This window comes from Polyergus mexicanus, unplaced genomic scaffold (genome assembly GCF_030449975.1).
Source record: "Polyergus mexicanus isolate NDT 795.1 unplaced genomic scaffold, iyPolMexi1.0 SCAF_9, whole genome shotgun sequence".
NCBI classification, from domain to species: domain Eukaryota; kingdom Metazoa; phylum Arthropoda; class Insecta; order Hymenoptera; family Formicidae; genus Polyergus; species Polyergus mexicanus.
In genome coordinates this window covers 4,393,476-4,413,730 of record NW_027223329.1, presented here as the reverse complement: position 1 = coordinate 4,413,730, position 20,255 = coordinate 4,393,476, and the positions used below count along the sequence as shown (strand labels likewise).

General features: G+C 39.0%; 2 protein-coding genes across 2 annotated transcripts; one reads left to right on the top strand and one right to left on the bottom strand.

The window, feature by feature from the left end:
* Positions 1–7,435: 7,435 nt before the first annotated feature.
* Positions 7,436–8,527, bottom strand: LOC138936459 (uncharacterized). The gene is made up of 2 exons (XM_070301879.1): positions 8,357–8,527; positions 7,436–8,089 (listed from the first exon to the last, which is right to left on the bottom strand). The coding sequence occupies exons 1-2, from the start codon at positions 8,525–8,527 to the stop codon at positions 7,436–7,438; spliced, it is 825 nt and encodes a 274-aa protein (XP_070157980.1).
* Positions 8,528–17,866: 9,339 nt separating this feature from the next.
* On the top strand, positions 17,867–18,896 carry Pig-f (phosphatidylinositol glycan anchor biosynthesis class F). The gene has a single exon (XM_070301427.1). The coding sequence runs from the start codon at positions 18,014–18,016 to the stop codon at positions 18,710–18,712; it is 699 nt and encodes a 232-aa protein (XP_070157528.1). The 5' UTR covers positions 17,867–18,013; the 3' UTR covers positions 18,713–18,896.
* Positions 18,897–20,255: the final 1,359 nt, after the last annotated feature.

The following is a 20,255-nucleotide window of genomic DNA, read 5'->3' as shown; positions in this document are numbered from 1 at the left end:
ATAGCGCGAGGCATGCATGTACCGATGAGATAGCGCGAGGCGATGCGAGAGAGAGCATACGCGAGGCGGTGCGAGAGAGAGCATATGCGAGGCGGCGCGAGGCGATCACAGGCACGAGGGAGAAGGATAGCGTCCGCATTGGTGTTGGAAAAGGATGACGTTCGCGGGAGAAAGAGATAAAGAGAGATAGCGCGAGGCATGCATGTACCGATGAGATAGCGCGAGGCATGCATGTAGGAAAAGGAAAGAAGAAGGTGTAGAAATAATTGATACTTTAATTACAATTATAATAATAATAAGTTTATTTCATAATTGTGTGTATATTACAATGTGTGTGTGTGTGTGTGTTAAAATAAAAATAAAAATAATAATAATAAAAATAATAATAATAATATATATATAGGCGGCGCTCCTTCTGAAACAGAAAAATATTAAATATTAAAAATTAAATTTATATTAATATAATATTTTTTTACATAGATACTTACATTTTTATATATCAAAATCCCAATCCTTGGACATCACTATATAATGATCTCGCAGACAATGATCCAGATCTATTGTACGAGATTTATTCAAACCGATTGCTTGACCTTGCACCATTTGTACAATTGAAGTGACAGGAGTGTTTGTCGATAGCGCTGGGACACGGACATCTAAAGGTTTGTATTTTGTGCGTAACGAATGTCTTAAACTTTCAAGTCGCGCGATTCGGCTAGCCAGCGATTGAATTCCATGCCCCTGTTGTAACATCTCGTGACGGTACTGTTCTTCCAATCACTCGAGACATTTAAAGCATGTTCTTTCCCATAACTCACATGCACACACCGAGTTCACCTGTATGAAATCCTCCCATAGAAATTGTTCTAATTCCGCAAAATGTTCGGAGGCCCCCATATTTCCTATTTAAGTCTTTTCACAACACAAGTTTTGTCCAGCTTATACTGTGCAAATTGGGCACATATTGCAGGGCATTATCTGGTACAGCGGTTTTCCACACTCTCTGCAAAACGATCCCAGGATTAGTTCATAAATTGCACTTTCATGCTCTCGCACAACACGAATATTCGAAAATAAATCTGAAATACGCATAAAACAGCATGTGCAAAATTTTTTGTTGTCTTCACTTTTATAATAAAAGTATATACCGCACATTTTTACCGCACCTAAACTATTTATTTCAACTCGGTTTAAAGTACGTTGATTTATGTCCGTAATAACACTACTGCAATCACTATTGTAATCGGAATCCTCAGAAAGTATGCGGTCTTCGTCTGATGAATCGTCCGACAAAATCTCAATTTCCATCAAGTTGTCATCTTCGAGAATGACATCCTCATCTTCAATAATAATAACTTCTTGATCAGCCATAACACATATTGTTAAGATCGTCGTAAGGATGAAGACGGTTGCGTATTATAACGTTACACACTCCTCTCAATTATATATTGTAGTTTCATATCTTTTGTCTCCTTCTAACTGGAGTATCACGTCTCATCTACCTCATCATTTTTTCTACATCTTTAGCAGAGTGTGTCGAGAGAAAGATTTAAGTTTTGTAGACTGTGCATATCTATTACACAGTTTTATTCATACATAAAGGATGGGATAAATAATTAAATTCACAGATAATTAGTAAAATCACTTATTTATTACAAGCCTCGTGAAGAATATCATTTACAGCACATGTCAATCACTCGCAATCTATGAGCGATTCGCTATTAAACATATCACTTTCATGTATAGTTTTTGTAGCGTCGCATACATTAGCGATATTATTCTGTTGTAAAACAGTTACAAATTGTTTGAATTTTTCATTTACAATATGCGTATTTTCGCATAACCAGTAATACATATGATCTATACATTTTTCAAAATCGAATAAATAGAATAGAGTTGGCGGTTTCATATATAAAGAATTATTTGATAATCCAATTTTTATAATATTCGAATCAGATATTTTAACCACTTCGAATGTCAAATCTCGAATCCGCAATGGGATTTCAGCCGATTGTAGAAGCCGTTCAATGTCCGCACGTTTCTGCATTAGCGATTTCCACGTTTCAAAGGGCAATATTATTTGATTGCCCCGATTATCGCCGAGAACCAATTCCACGCAAGATACAGCTCCAACGTTTATTCCAATGTCCAAATATTTGTACGACGTCGGAGTTAAGGCGTATCGTCTTCCGAGTATACGAACCGCGCGACGAGACTCAGATGAAATGCTAGGGAGTAAAAACAATATTATTTATATAAATATTTAAAAAGTATAAAAAATATTTAAAAAGTATAAAAATTTTTCAAGTTAATTAAAACTTACTTGTTACATTTCTTCTTACACGGTGAAGTTTCATCAGCATCTTGAATCGGAACGTAATAATTCATGCGGCTTCCTTCAGTGGGATACATTTTTATATGAACTTTTCACACAAGTGGTCGATGCAATACTGAACGTATTGAACATATTTAAAATATGTATTAGCGTTTCAAAATTGCAATGTGGTGGGGATTATTGATGACGCGATATTTTTTTCAATTCTTCCATTCAAGCGCCGATATACGGCTGCTTCGCGATGACATCATCACCAGGTGTGAGATTTAGCCGAATGCACAAAAATGCAACGTAATATAAAATTTGCAAGCGCCGATGTGCGGCTGCTTCGCGATGACATCGCCTATAGATATCAGATTTCAAACGCGCGTGTCAAAACATAACAAAATTCTAAAATATAAGGATAATCCTCATGATTAAATTGCAGTAACATTGGGCAGCTGCATGTAATTTGAAACTTTTGCGATACACCTGGAATTTGACATCATCTCTAGACGACAAAATGCAATAATCGACATTAGCCAAAATGTACGTGACAAATCGCGAAGTAAAGATTTAGATACACATAATGGAAAGAGACATCAAGATAAAATATAAAATCGAGGTAAAAAGGCACACCCTGTCAGTATTTTCGCATAGAGTTCCGAGACAATAGCTGTTAATAAGCACATCTTGTTAGCAAAAATTTTTGGCATAAATTTGGAAATATGGCGGAAAACAATGCCGAACGAATTCTGCGCGAGCAATCTGCATGGGTAAATTCGATAGAGGAGTACGTTGCGTGGGAGCAACGATGCGACGAATATATCGAATCATTGGAAGAGTAAAGCCGAATCAAACCTCCACGATTATCGATTGGGATTCGACAATCGCTGATTGCCCGAATCGCACGACTCGAGGGATTGAAGCAGTCGTTACGCACGCGTTTTGTACACGCGGGTGCAGGATGCAGCACGCGGCAACACGGATTGATTTGGCGAGAAATCGATACGGCGTTCGAGAGCCGCATATTGACTGGTGTGGTTATAAATCCTAATCACATCGAGCCTCGCCAATTTTTCGAGGATGCCAAAGACATTGTGCTCGAACACGTGCAAAATGTGCTGAAAAACGCTTTAATGTGAAAATTAATACAGTGTTCAATGGTGAATTTGTGACGGGTGATAAACGCGCAAATAAAAGTATCAATACGAGAAACTATGAACTTTTTCGCACATCCGATTTACGCGAATGGTACGAGCGGCGCGTTGTCGAGCCCACTCTAGCATCGCTCGAAGAATTTCAAGAACGCGATAGTAGGTGGGCATTATCGCGAATACTCGATTTAAATGTAAATATAAATAAATATAATCCATTGCGCGCGGGATGCCACATAAAATTACCGCGAGAAATAACGATGAAGAGAGCGGTAATCAACGTGCAATCTAATGACAATGCGTGTTTCGCGTGGTCTGTGGTCGCCGCTCTATATCCAACTGAAGATCATGTTTATCGGGAATCTTCGTACCCGCATTACACGACAGTGCTGAATCTCCAGGACATTGAGTTTCCAGTGACTGTGAATCAAATTAAAAAATTCGAACATGCCAACAATATCTCAATCAATGTATATAGTATCGAGGAAAAGAACATTGTCCCGATACGTCTGAGTGAGCTGAAAAAAGACAAACACGTCAATCTGTTGTACGTGAAAGACAACAACGTTGGACATTTCGCGTGATCAAGAATCTATCCCGCCTCGTGAGCTCGCAATTGAGCAAAAAAGAACACAAGAAATATATCTGCGATCGGTACGTATATATTTAATAAATTTGTAACGATGCATCCCTCCACCGTTACCCGGCCGTCGATCCGCCGGAAGTCCGCCGCCCGACAAACACCGGTCGGGCATAATGCGGAGGCGCCGAGCGCCCATTTTTAAGATATAAAGAAAAGCGTTCAAATTTATAACCGCCGTCAAGACGCGTTGTTTACCGGGAATCGTCGCCGCGCTCGGGTAACCGTACCGACCGTTCCCGAAACCACCCGAGTCGCGCGCGACGGTTCAAATTTAAACAATATGCCTTAAAACAATCAGGCATATTACGCACGCGCACCCGCCGGAAAAAGCGGTATAAATAAGGGCACATTTTCCATATCGAGACCAGATCTTCCGCAACCGCCAGAGTCAGTACGACGCCTGGAATCCAGAACGATCCTAACACACGCTCGAAGAGAGAGAAAACGGGGTTGGGAGTACCCAGCCTCCGCCGAGAGTTTGCGGCATCTCTAAGAGCGATCCTTTAAACATCTCTGCGACCGAGGGACACGAGGTTGGGCGTACTCAGCCTCCGTCGGGAGTTCTCGACACCTCACACGCATCCGTCCACCTGCGTGCAACGGCGATCATCCAGTGGTAGGGAGTTCCCTGCCATTGACGGGTATTCCCGTCGGTCGTTGCACTCCTGCATTCTACGGGAAAATCATCCCCGACGAAACCATACCGCGATATCCGCGAACTCGCGGTAATTCCGCGACCGCCATTACCGCGATCGGACCCGCCATTAATACGGCGCGCTAAGTCCCGCTCAAGGGGGAGGATCTAACCCGGCCGCGACATCGATCGACGCAATCAGATCAATACCGACACGTTTAAGGACCGCCCACCGAGCCGACCGAAATTACCGCCCGGTAGTTAGCGGCCCCTGCCGAAATCTAAATCCGCTCTCGTAACCGATATATTTACGAATCGCCGAAATCGCGCTCCGCACCGTGTATCCGTGAATCCGTGCATGTAATTCGGATGCACCGCGACCGACACTCACACATACACGAGGGCGTTTGGCTGCATACACACGATCACACCCACATACTTTCGATATATTGTAAATCCCACGCAGATATTACACGTTCGCACACGCATTCGCTCGCTTATCACTTACTCACACACTAGCGCTCACACCAACACCTACAATAGTTACACACACACTCACTCTGTATACACACATATTTAAACGCAATAAATTATATTTTACCTAACGCATCTATCGTTCGTCTCTCGATACCCTTTCACGAGCCCCGGATCCCGACCAGTGTTGTTGTTCGGGCCGGGTTTTTTCGCGCATGCGTGACAAACGCGGTATCAGTACAGTGCTTAAGTTGACCAAAAAGAAGTACCATTAATCACCCGCACAAAAATATCTAATAATTGTTAAACATCTATTATAAAAATATTAAATATTCAAATAAACACATATATATTATAAATAAAATATAAATAAACTGAAAAAGGAAAGGGTAATAAAATAATTAATTAAAAAACATTTTAATATAAACAAAAGTAAAATTTTATTTTTGGCAGAATCTCGGAGAATACCAACATTTGTTGCAAGGGTAAGGAAAACTGCCAAAAACCTCACCAGTATTCTTACAAAAAATACAAAAAATAAAAATATTTATTTGTTTAAATAAACATAAATAAAATTCATTAAATATAATTGTCGAAACCACCGACACGCTACCGTGGGGACATTACAAAATACCGTTGTAAATAAAAATCATGTATATTTATTGTAAATAAAATATTACGTATATTTATTGTAAATTAAAATTATATGTATATTTATTGTAAATTATATGTATATTTTATAAAGTGTACAATTTTGTTTATATATTTGTAAAATATCTTTAATATTATGTATTATTGTTAACATATTTATAATATATTATTTTTATGTGTCCAAGAATTGTGCGTTGCATCAAATCCCAGCCATTTCACATAAACCTCGTCATCCTTTTTGCGTATTACCTTTTCCACGAGATGTATGTCGGGATTCGCAACGCGTTGGCAACTCATATTCGTAAAATCCGCCGGCGACGGCATTTCCGCGCGAATCTTTGAGTATATAGGTCACGGGATTAGTTTTCTGCACTTTAACGATCTTAAACACTTCGGTCGACCAATTTGGCGTATAACCTTTGTCAAAAATGGTCTTGAATTTACTCACGCGTACCGGATCGCTTACTTTGAATCTTGCCGGTGCCGCAATCTTTACATTGTATACCGTATTTAAAAGTTTATCGGCGATCGCGGTGGTAACATCGATAGGTCTCATGCCGATAGTGCGATGTTTTCGCGCATTGTACTCTCTAACGAGTCGGGATAACGCGTCGATCCACTTGTAATTTCCATTAAACGTAAACATTTTCCACATATTGCTCTTTAACGTTCGGTTGAATCGTTCCATGACCGAGGCTTTCATGATAGAGTATGTCGAATAATGATTAATGCTGTGTTTCTTCACGAGTTTCTGTACATTTGCATTGTAAAATTCTTTTCCTCTGTCGGTTTGAAAATTTTTCGGACATCTTCCATCGTCTCGAATTATCTTTGCGATAGCATCAGCCGTCTCGTTTCCACTCTTACTCTTGAGCGGTACAGCCCACGCATACTTGCTCAACACATCGATAACTGTGAGTATATAGTTGTAGCCTTTGTTGAATCGTGCATACAGACGCATCTCGACCACGTCCGCCTGCCACAGATCGTCGTATCCGCGTACTATGACACGTCTACGTGGGAAATTTTTTCTCGCTGGAGCATGCAATTCTTCCACGAGCAGCTGTTTTTCAGAGGTCTTTTGCGACATATTTGATCGAGGCATAATTTGCAATAATGAGATAATTCCTCCACATATATTCTTTATATATCTTTCTTCTCCTGCGCTGAATTAGATGTTGTCTGCGCGTGAATTGCATACCGAAGCATTTTCTGCATCTCATCCATCATTATTTGCAGCGTTTGCACATTCGTCTCGAGCGTGATTATTTTTTTCTCAAGTTCTTCCTGTCTGTCTTCCAAAAGCTTGACACGTATTTCCACGTACTGTTTGTTTGCTGCATCAGTATCATCTTCCTTGCACTACGCGTCGTATCTTGCGCGACCTTGCGTCAAAGCCGGAAGCTGTCTGACACAGAGCGTTATCGCGCACATAATTTCTTAGTAATCCATTCCATTGATAGTATGAGTTGTTTGGTGTTCCCAACGATAATCCAAATTTATTAATCGACATTTCGATACAAACAATAATGACAGACTGACTCGTTTCGCCGACGCACAGATTAATTTATAATAAGGCCAGCTTCGTAAAGTTCCTCGATAATTGATAATATTTCATTGTCGTGGGCATTGTTGCCGGCTTGACGCGAAGCTTCCAGCAATCGCAAGCGATCAACCAACTCGTTGGGATCATTCCAATGCATGTAATCGATCTTATTATCGTTTAACGTCATAGCGCGCGGTATGTTTATACCTCTTCCAGCTTTTTTAATAGAGATTAATGGTGCTATTATATTTTTATACTTGTATCCCTTGTTACTTAACACTGGATTACGCATATTATTGCCACGTCTATGTGCATTTGTTGCCAGTAATATATTTTTGTATTTAATTTTATCATCGTCATTGTATACGTCACCGTCGGGTATTCTCTTGGAAATCAACTCATAGAGACTTGGTGTTCCCATGTATCTTATTCCACCGATAATTATATTGTCATCTTTATCCACATCAAAAATTTGATCACCAAGCATCATTCCTTCGTTGCAAAATTTAACACCGTAAACATAATCCATACTGTTATTTTTATCTTGACTCAAAATTGCTCCAACATATTTTTGCCCTAGTGAACCCAGATGTGTGCGCAATGTATTTTGACCCTCGGACGTTTGTAGCAGATGTTGAACCGATGTCACAAGCGTTTCAGGCGTGGTTTCGAAAACTTCTTCCAGATACGGAGACGATCTTTCGTGCAATATTTGACTCGATTGTACATCTTTTATGGGAGTAGAAGTTATCACATTCGATAATTGTTTCATTCGCTTACGTTTCGATTGATTTGGAGTAGAAGTTATTAGCGAATCGTTCAATGATATATTTGACCTTGTTCGCTTTGTTCCAGACTCTTTTTTCAGATGCTTGTCTTTGAGCATACTCGATGGTTCGATTTTCGCTTCATTAGATTCCACATTGATTGTATTTTCGACAAGTTGTTTTAGAGGTTCGATAATTGGTTTAAAGTGCCTCTCCAATGCGACGTCTTCCTCCATTTGACCGGTTTTTAAAGAACGATATTTTTTGCGGATTGATTCGCTCGTTTTTACAATCTCTCTCGCAATTTTCTCACGATCGTCACTGTCAATCGTCATCGTCATGTTGCGCTTGGACGAAAATTTTTAGACGTTGCTCGATCGATATATCGATAGCGACTAACCACTTTACGGTATTGCAAAATCGTTAAATCCTTTTCGATATCTTCCATTAGTCTGTAAATTGTCTTTATCAATCACTACAAATCCATACTTGTGTTGCCAACATTTCTGACAGAATGCGCGAAAATCGCCGTAAGACATGTCAGTATTTACATGATCGTTGTATACATGTTTCAAGTTTGTACCATCTTGTTTAAATAAAATCAGTAAATTTGCATTGTCCCGTATAAGATGCTTGGGTATCTTGGCATACGTTTGACAAAGATAGAAACAGTCGACGCTCGAGTGTCGACCCATTGCAAAGTACTCTCTTATCGTATCTTGCTTATCGCACGCCACGTCGTCAAAGATAAAAATGAAATTCGGAAGCGCCTCGCTCGGTGGAATAACGTCACTATTATTAGAGAATGTAAAATAGCCAATTTCATCGATCGATAATAGCAAATTTTCCAAGTATCGATATTTCGGTTGTTGAAGCGATTTCGAATATACGTACACATTCTCGAAATGTACACCGTGTGGACTTTCTATCAAACTTATCAACACGTTAGTCTTACCGCAATTCGAAGGACCGCAAATGATACCGCGTATAGTAGTCGGCAGCATGTTTCCATGCTTGCGTATTTCTTTCTCGGACATTACTCGTGTTTTATCGTCAAAATTTATCACTTTGATTATCGTCGCTTGTCGCGCGAACCGCATGTTTGCTCTCGCGAATCTCAAATCAGATTTTGGAAAATGAGTCATCGGGGCCCTATTTATAGAGGCGCACCGAATCGAAACCGCTCAGTCTCAAAAATGTTTCTTCTTCTATCGGTTGACAGCGATATTCTCGAACTTACCACCGAGCAGTTACAGATTATCTCCAAGATTGTTTTACTGCGAGACTTTGGTAGCTACGTGGAACAATTGTGGGACAAGCTTCCCGAACATATAAAAGCTGACTCAGAGGTTCAACAGTATCGTCGATGCACGCGACATTATAATTTGTCGTGGCAGCAAACACATTTCGACGGTCCAACACCGTTAATAAAAAATTGTGACAAATGTCAGCAAAAATTATAAGAGGTAGCGGTTTGTTAAATCGTGCGATAAACGCACTTCCTATCGAATTACATATTCCAGGCTATCAGTTTTGCGGACCAGGAACTCATTTAGAAACACGATTGGCTAGAGGCGATCGAGGTATCAATCCATTGGATGCCGCGTGTCGCGAGCGCGACATAGCTTATTCCCGAAGCAACGATCTTGGTCAACGACACGTTGCGGATAATATACTCGCCACGAAAGCGCGAACGCGTATTACCGCGAGAGATTCGACTCTTGGCGAAAGAGCAGCCGCTACAGCTGTTTGGGCGGCTATGAAGGCAAAGACAAAATTCGGTATGGGGCTGAAAACAAAAAAATCATCGATGAAGAAAAAGACTGCGAAAAAACGAATACTTCCTATAGCGAAGCGCGGTGGTATCTTACCAATTTTACCATTATTGGGAGTTCTCGGTTCGTTGGCTGGCGGAGCTGCGGGAATCGCGAAGGCGGTGAACGATAGCAAGGCGACGCAACGTCAGCTCGAAGAAATGCAGCGTCATAATCGCGTCATGGAAGGTCACGGACTTTATCTCGCTCCATACAAGCGTGGACGAGGGTTCTCAACAGCAGCCAAGAAAAAAAAATGTCAAAATAAAAATGCCTGCCGATGTAACAACTAATGTACAATTGGAACAGCTTGCAAGACGTATGTGCCCAGTCAGCCAGGTCTGTTCTAACAGATATTGCCAAGTGCTTGCTACAAATTATTGTCAGCAAAAAGGCTACAAATTTGGTACAAGAGTTGTTATTACCGATTAAGCTGGCAGATTGCCGGCAAAAATCAAGCAAAGCTTGCTAACATAACTACACAGCAAATTGGCAGCAGAAACCGAGCAAAGCTTGCTGACATGACTGACATCAGATTGTCGGCAAAAACTGAGCAGGATCTAGAGTGCGCAATTTGATGGCAAATTGGCAGCAAAAACCGAACAAAATCTGCAGCTTATTACAAAGTATTATAAAATAGTTCAGTCGCTTATCGCTATGCGGCGCGTTATTCATTATCTATACCCGTATTCAAATTCTTGTCATGAGTGTATATAAAGCCTACAAAATGCTAATAATATTATAATATATATATTTCTATCAGTTCAATTTTTGACATAATTCTTATACAGGAAATTCAGATATTGAATTGATTTTTGGCAAATCGGACAGATAATTGTTCGATTTTCACTTATTCAAAACAATTTCTGTCCAAAAAGATCCTTAATTTTACAAATTAAGTTATTTGAATTTATTTATATGTTTTAACATATTAATATATGATTTTATATAATGTCTAATTATCTAATGGTCATTTTATGACCAAAACTTATCATCATTTTGTTACTTAGGGTTAAGGCTTTAAATCTATTTAAATATATACTTTTATATGAATGGCCAAAAGCTGCAGAATTTGTTCGGTTTTTGCTGACAATCTGCTATCAGATTGTCTTGCGCAGATCTTGGTCGATTTTTGCCATCAATTTGGCGTCAAATCATGTCAAGCTTTGCTCGGTTTTTGCCGTCAATTTGCTGTCAGGTTATGTCAACAAGCTTTGTCACCAAAACACAAGCTTAATGCGGACACAGATGGCACTGGATTTGTTACCAAGTTTTGAGCGAATTTGATGCCAATTTGGCGACAATTTGTTAACAAATTGCTATCTGGGTGTATACAATTTTTTAAAGGTGTTTTCATGCGCAATAATTTACCGATAAACGGTGTACGACGAAATGAGAGCGGTATGTCAATTTGGATGACGTCGATGGTTCCGGTACTCATTGGGTTGCGTATGCAAAGAGGGGAGATCGTGTAGTATATTTCGATAGTTTTGGAAATCTGCGACCGCCCAAGGAATTAGTGCGATATTTTGGACAGAATGTTGCAAATATAGAATACAATCACACGGCCTATCAAAATTATAATCAAAGTATTTGTGGACAATTGTGTCTTGGATTTCTTCAAACGGTCGATGATCGATATAAATTTAAAGCCTGACAATTCACCATCGCGACTCAGTATTCGTTTGACAGTTTTCCAGCATGTCACTTACACTTACGTTGACCGGCAAGAGTAGCGCGCTTGCTGTAAGTTACTTTCCGGCTATAGATTTAGACGATGGCGATTACGAGCTTGGTTTAACGGACTTTGAAACGTATCATACGATATCGAATGTAAATTCTTGGAATAATAAATTTTATTTTGATAACGACGATAAGGAAATTACGATTCCCGAGGGATCGTACGAATTACACGCTATAAACGAATATCTCCGACGTGCAATTTTACGACATCGACGCGTAGTTGATTCCAACGATATTGTTGATGACGAAGAACACGATGAATATCCAATAACGCTTCGCGCTAATCATAATACGCTAAAAAGTGAAATCAAATGTGTCTATAGAATAAATTTTAGTAAACCGAGCAACGTTGGATCGTTGTTGGGATTCTCGTCGAATCGTATATTACAGCCTCGGAAATGGCACGAATCGGATGTACCAATAAATATTATTAGCGTAAATATTATTCGTATAGAATGCAGCGTAACCACTGGCGCGTACAGCAATGACAAGCGCGTACACACGATACATGAATTTTCACCGAGCGTGCCGCCAGGATATAAAATATCGGAAACGCCAGCACAGATCATTTATCTACCGATCGTCGCACGGAGCATTACTGATTTAACGATACGCATTGTTGATCAAGAAGGACATTTGCTCGATTTTCGAGGAGAGGAAATTACCGTAAGATTGCATATACGGCGGCGGCAAAAATAAAGCTTTTGACAAATGAAATGCTTGTGTTGAACGGAAGCACGGAGCACACGAGAGACAATATCTTTGCAAGGGACAATATTTTTGCGAGAAGGCGAGTGACTGCTGTATCGTGTGACAATAATCAGATATCTGGTTACGCTAAAAAGAAGCTCAGCGCGTTGAATCGCGAGTTTTTAAAATCATTGGGATTCGTCGTACGAAATACATAACAATATGATTGACATCTTGAATATCGGAGATGAGCAGATCTTTGACGACTGTATCATCAAGATTGAGACTCATACGTACAATCCATACGCCAACACAACGCTTGGATATAGCGACGAGATACGGATACCGATACAGCATCAAGATTTGTACACGTTACCATGTGAAAGTTTTCTATATGTCGAAGGAAAGTTGATGGTGCGTAAAATAGCTGAAGAGGGAAGAGTGGTATTGGGAAACAATTGTGTCGCGTTTATGTTTGATGAACTTCGATATGAACTCGACGGTGTGGAGATTGACCGCAACAGAAACGTTGGAATAACTTCCACGATTAAAAACTATATCTCTCTAACAACCGAGAAAGATAAAATCTTGGGGAATGCTGCGTGGAATATGTCACATAATGCTGTTGAATCTTACTTCAATTTTTGCGTGCCGCTAAATATACTATTGGGTTTTTGCGAAGATTATAAGCGAATTGTGATCAACGCTCGTCACGAATTAATTCTGAGTTCGCGCAACGACAACAATTGCATATTTGGACATGCTTCGACTGAAGCTGATATCGAATTATTCAAGATACAATGGCGTATGCCACATGTAATATTGAGCGAGATCAATAAACTATTCTTGCTGCGCGCGTTGGAAAGCGGGCGATACTTGAATATCAGTTTTCGCTCTTGGGATCTATACGAATTTCCTCTATTGCATAATACGACCAAGCATTCGTGGACCGTGAAAGCCGCCTCTCAGCTGGAGAAGCCGCGATACGTGATCTTTGCGCTGCAGACTGGTAGAAAAAATGCTGTGTCAAAAGATATTACTACATTCGACGACTGCAAATTGACCAACGTTAAACTCTATCTAAACTCGGAATTTTATCCCTACGATGATTTGAATTTAGATTTCGATAAAAATAGATTCGCCCTCTTGTTTGATATGTACTCTCGTTTTCGCAAATGTTATTACGGGTGTGATAATGATGATGTGCTATTAAACATTTCAAAATTTCTACATTGCGGTCCTCTCGCGGTTATCGATTGCTCGCGACAAAACGAGTCTGTCAAAAATTCCACCGTGGACGTGAGATTAGAGTTTGAGTGCAAGGAGGATATACCGACAAATACTACCGCCTATTGTCTCATCTTGCACGATCGCGTTGTCGAATATTGCCCATTGACCAACGTAGTTCGTAAAATTACCTAAATCAGCAAATATCCCCTCCAATGTCAAAATATAAAAAGATTGAGATTTTGACGATCGGCAACAGTCGTACATCGTTCTTGCAATTGTACGGTAATATTATCAGCATTATCGCGCCAACGTTTGTGGATCTGCAGGGATTCATTATCGGGAGAAACTTTGTCGTGAAGGAAGTAGCGATATTGAGAAATGGATCTGTTCTCTCTCATTACTTTTTTGCAAGTCCCCTACCATGACGTGCGCTTACAAAATCTGAGAGATGCCAAGCTTCATGGTTAATCGGACATCACCATGGACTTCAATGGGAGGATGGAAACGTTCCATACAGCTTCGCTAGGCGTTTGATTACGAGAGCTGTGATGGGCGCGACGGAAGAGGAAGATGGAGCATCTTCTATCGTGTACGTTAAAGGATGCGAAAAACGAGAATGGCTGGTCGATATACTTGACGATGATGCGAGAAACGACGTTATTATTGAGACCTTGGATGCGGACTATGAAGATATCACTTCGTTAAATAAGCTAGATGTTACTAATACTATGCGCTGTGAAAAACATTTAAAAAATTGCGCTTTACAAAATGTATTTAAAATTTTCAATTGGTGGACGAATCATCATAAAGATTTGCCCAAACATTATTTAGAATAAACTATTGTTAAAATATATTTTATTCTCTTTTATTCTTCCCTTTTCCTCTTTCATATCCCAGTATGCGAGTATTAAATTTCAGTATGTGACGTTAGATAGCAGCGTCACCCACCTTATCAGGCTATGAATGTTACATTTCAGTACATGCACATAGACTTTAAATATTTGAATGGTGTATAAATAATTGTTTTGTCGTTTAATTGTCGTTCGTTAGCCGTTCAATAGTCGTTCAATAGCTGTTCGATTGTCGTTCTATAACCGTTCAAAGCCGTTCGATAGCCGTTCGATAGTCGTTCAAAGCTGTTCGATAGCCGTTCAATAGCCGTTCATAGCCATTCGATTGCCGTTCGATAGTGGTTACATATTATAATAATATATTATTCATATTTAAAAGACTTTAGATATTTGCTCGTGGAAACATGCTAACTTTTGTTTTGTTATCAAGAGCTGAGAGTAAGCGTTCTTCGTAAGTGATACATCTCCTACTCTAAAATGTTTGAGACAATGCCTTTTCCTACATGCACGCCTCGCGCTATCTCTGTCACACTTACTCGCGGCATCGTACCTTCGCGTTCCCTCTTCCCCGCGGCCCCCGCACCTACCGTTCCGCAGCGTTCCCCCTCCCCCTCACCGCGGACCCTGCGCCTACCGTTCCGCCGCGGTCCCCTCCCCCTCATCGCGGACCCCGCGCCTACCGTTCCGCCGCGGTCCCCTCCCCCTTTCCGCGACCCCCGCACCTACCGTTCCGCCGCGGTCCCCCTTCCCCTCTCCGCGGACCCCGCGCCTACCGTTCCGCCGCGGTCACCCCCACGTGACGTCATTTCCACCCCCATGACGTCATTCCCACCCCCGTGATGTCATACCCCCGTGACGTCATACCCATCCCCCCCTGACGTCATTCCCACCCCCGTGACGTCATACCCCCGCGCCGGTTTCCCCTCGCCCCTCACCCCCCTCAGAGGACCTGGCTTAGAACCGGCCCAGTATCACTACTCTCCTAATTAACGCTCTGTAAATGTTGAGTAAGAGCTGAGGGGAAGCTCTCCAGCAGGTACCTCTCAACATACTCAGGATGTTGATCAGTTTAGAGCACCTCCTCACCAGGAACCTCGAGTGTTCCCTTCCCGAAAGACGACAGTCAAGATGTATGCCCAAGAATCTGCACGAGTAAGTCGATGGTATGTGATTATTTAAGATTTTTATAGAGAAAGAGAGTGGATCCACACGGTTTTTCGTAAAAACAACGAGTGAAGACTTGGTGAGAGAAACTGTCAAGCCTTTAGTTGTGAGATAACCGCATGCGCGTTTAGCGGCTGTTTCAATTTTAGAGATGGAATCGTGTATTTGTGGGGAGGTATGAAAAATAGCTATGTCGTCCGCGAATTGAATAAGTTCGCAGCTCCTGTCCATACTAGATCTGAGCTTAGAGATATAGATATTAAATAGTGTCGGACTAAGAATGGATCCCTGAGGGATTCCTTTGTAGGAGTGAAACTCGTCGGTAAGCTCTCTATTGATGCAGAACTGCATATTTCTGAAGCTGATAAGGTTGTAGATGAATTGGCGTAAGATTGGAGGTAAGCCGATCTCATCAAGATCATTCATTAAAATGCTCGGGATAACATCGTCGAATGCATTGGATAAATCCAAGAACAAACAGGCTGTGGAATTTCCTTTGGAGAAGCCACCATGAACTTCAGTGATCAAAGAGGAGAGATTATCCTGGCAGGATCTGAACTTCCTGAATCCGAATTGAGAGTTAGGAAGTTTGAGGTTGTGTTCCAACCATCAATCCAGTCTCAGCAGGATTAGTTTCTCAAGCAATTTTAAGCAGCAAGAGGTGAGGGAAATGGGTCTATACTTTCCCGGAGTAGATTTGGGAATAAAGAAAACAAGAGAATGCCTCCAAGCGTCAGGGAAGAGGCCCGTAAAAAATATTTGATTAAAAGTTGCAAATAGGAGTAAGTGATATTTGTGAGGAAGACGAGAGATAATACGGTGATCGATTTGGTCGATGCCGGGTGAAGATCTTTTTTTAAGAGAGTGAATAATATACAGAAGTTCCTTCTCTTTAAATGGAGAGTCAAAATATTTACACGCATAATCATTAGAACTAGTGACAGAGAGGATTCTCTGTTCGTGAAGGCAGGAGGAAGGACATAGAGAGTTGATTTGATTCAGCATGTCTGCAGGTATACTGAAATTGGATTGAGAAATCTGTTCTTAAATCTCTTGATGACTTTCCAGATTTGCAATATGGGTGTGAAGGGCCCCAAAGATTCACAGTATTCCCTCCAACCACTGCGTTTGGCAGAGCGTAAAACTCGTCTAGAAACAGCCTCCTGTCTTTTAAGGAGAATGAGATTATCAAGACAGACATGATTTCTAGATTGTTTAAGGGCTTGCTTCCTTTTTGCTTCAGAACACTCCTCGTTCCACCATAGGGCCGGAGGAGATGTAAATTTCTTACATTTCTTACATTGTGTGTGATTACATGTTGGAAGTGGAGTGAGCGAGAGAATGGTATTTTTAATGACAGTTATAATAGAATCGTATTTGTCTAAAGATGAGATGCTATCCTGGTTGAGTTGAGTGAGAAGCTGGGGTGCTGGTTTAACAAAGAGAGTGTAAATTGTTTCCAATTGATACGTGAGGTATTAAGTTTATGCGAAAAGAAAGAGCGGCATTTGACAGGATTAGAGAGTGAAATAATCGTTGGAATATGATCGCTGTTTAGCGAATCATCGAAAGATGTCCATGAACGTGAAGGGAATAGATCTGAGGAAGCAAAAGTTAAGTCGATCGCTGAAGGAATCTGATTTGGACGGGATACGTAAAAATGCCATCATTTAAGGGATAGACAGAGTGGTCCAATGCGGAATCAAGAAGAGCTTTACCGACAGAGTCAGGGGACGCACAACCCCAAATATCGTGGTGAGCATTAAAATCACCCGTGATGATAATTCGAGAGGCGGATGGGATGGAAGAGAAAAATTATTATGCAAGAGTAAAGAAAAAAAGCAAAATAAATAAGCAAAAATATATTAAAGACTATCAGATTTGCATTTTTCTCCATATAAATTTAATCCATTATGCAGTTCTAAATGTCTTGAATCAATTTCGAAATAAGTACAGTTAATATTTTGAGCTTAAAAACTAGACCAAACTATACAAATTGAAGAGACTATATCGTTAGCTAATCGGTTTCTTTTTTAATTTTTTATATCTGTTACAATAAAAAATATTTAATAACCTTGTCATTACTGCAGATAGATACGTCGTTGCTAATGGTTATCATGGCCGCGCATGCGCGAGAAAACCCGGCCCATCTCATAACACTGCCTGTCTCACAACACCGTGTCTATGTATAGGACTCTACTCTCTGATATAACCTATGCAGTTTTGTTGTAATTTTTTTTCAAGTTGAAAACATTCTTTATATAAAAAAAGTCGTAGACTACGAAGTCCGAACAAGGATTAATCCTCTAATAAATTACATGAACGTTGCAGCCAAATGGGTATTGGAAACAAGACGGAACAGAGATTATTACTGTCTTATTGTTCCTTCACTTGCATCTATCTTTCCGGAATCTTGACATTAGTGAAATTCAATGATAATTTATGCAGTGTTGGTAAATACAAATTTTTACCCGTATTACTGATACTAATGTTCGCAGAAGTGATAAAATTACTGTTTCCTATGCTTCAAATAGAAGCACCTGTTATTATTAAAATTGAACAACGAAATTCGCCAAAAGCCAAGAAATCCTGGACAAAGAATCTGAGAGAGATCCTTAAGTTCTTGCTCACTGCATTTGTATTGTCAATAATTTATTATATAATGATTGTCTTGTTTGGTGCACCTGTACTGAGTGATCACGAAGAAACAACAATGCTTGTAATCACATTGATTATTTTAACTTTTGTCGCTACTAGTCTGCATTTAGGAGTGGATAATACATTGGATGTCTTAATAGGAGCTTATTTTCAAAAGAACAGTATCCTTGCAAATGCTTTAAGGACCAATATACAAGCGACAATATTGGGCACATGGCTAGGTGCTATCGTGAATCCTTTGGATTGGGATCGTCCTTGGCAAGCTTGGCCAATTCCTTGCATAATCGGTGCACTGCTTGGATACTTAATTGCCCACTTTATTACTCTTGTCAAGATGTTTCCTACACCCAAATTACATAAAAAAGTTCATCAATAATAAAGAAATTTGTGCAGAAACTTGTTAAAAAGTATCATAATTTCGTAAATAAAAATTATTTTTTAATTTAACAAATGATTAAGTTTGGTTATATTATATTTTGAAATATATCAGACCATTAAAAATAGTTAGAAATGCATTAATGTATTGTTATCTGTAATCCATGAATTAATATATAAAGGTATTATATATTTATTGATGATTGTGATATATATATATATATATATATATATATATATATATATATATATATATATATATATGTATGTGAGAAAATTGTGATCATAATACAAATAATGAATTTTGTTTTACAAATTACATAGAGTAATAATATTTATAATCAAATTTCTCAATTTAGACAATCTATTTCTGTATATATTCATGTATGCAAACTTAAATAAAGATTTCTAATTTATAAAGGCAGATAATATAAAATGTAAGATAGATCAAAATACACAACACCAAAAAAGAGGTCATTACTCATGCAAAAATAAATCGATAAAGTATAAAGTAAAATTTTTCATATAAGGTTTTTTCTGTAAGAAAATTGACTTCAAGAATTGAAAAATTTATAACTTGCTCACACTTTTTGTATATATTATCGAATTTTGCTTTCAACAATGGTTAAAAATATGCACAAAATATATTTTTTTTCTATTGAAAAAACAGCTTATCTTAATACTTTATTAATTATTCAATCATTCTTGTAAATTATTTTACTAAATAAAATATATTGTTGCTACATATGTTAATTATTATTATTATTTTTAGAGTTATTACTTTTATACATATACTAAATTATTAATGTTAATATATTTAGATTTTTTAAGCTTAAATGTGTTTTTTAATTGTCCGGTAAGCAAAATACTAGCAATTTACCGACAGATTGTCAGCAGATTTGGTTAAAATATTACAGTGGATTGACATCAACTACGTCCACAATTGGTGGCAACCCAGTAAACAATTTGATAACAAATTGTTGCCAAATTGGCATCAAATTCGCTCAAAACTTGGTAACAAATCCAGTGCCATCTGTGTCCGCATTAAGCTTGTGTTTTGGTGACAAAACTTGTTGACATAACCTGACAGCAAATTGACGGCAAAAACCGAGCAAAGCTTGACATGATTCGACGTCAAATTGATGGCAAAAATCGAGCAAGATCTGCGCCAGACAATCTGATAGCAGATTGTCAGCAAAAACCGAACAAATTCTGCAGCTTTTGGCCATTCATATAAAAGTATATTTATAAATAGATTTAAAGCCTTAACCCTAAGTAACAAAATAATGATAAGTTTTGGTCATAAAATGATCATTAGATAATTAGACATTATATAAAATCATATATTAATATGTTAAAACATATAGGTAAATTCAAATAACTTAATTTATAAAATTAAAGATCTTTTTGGACAGAAATTATTTGAATAAGTGAAAATCGAACAATTATCTGTCCGATTTGCCAAAAATCAATTCAATATCTGAATTTCCTGTATAAGAATTGTGTCAAAAATTGAACTGATAGAAATATATATATTATAATAT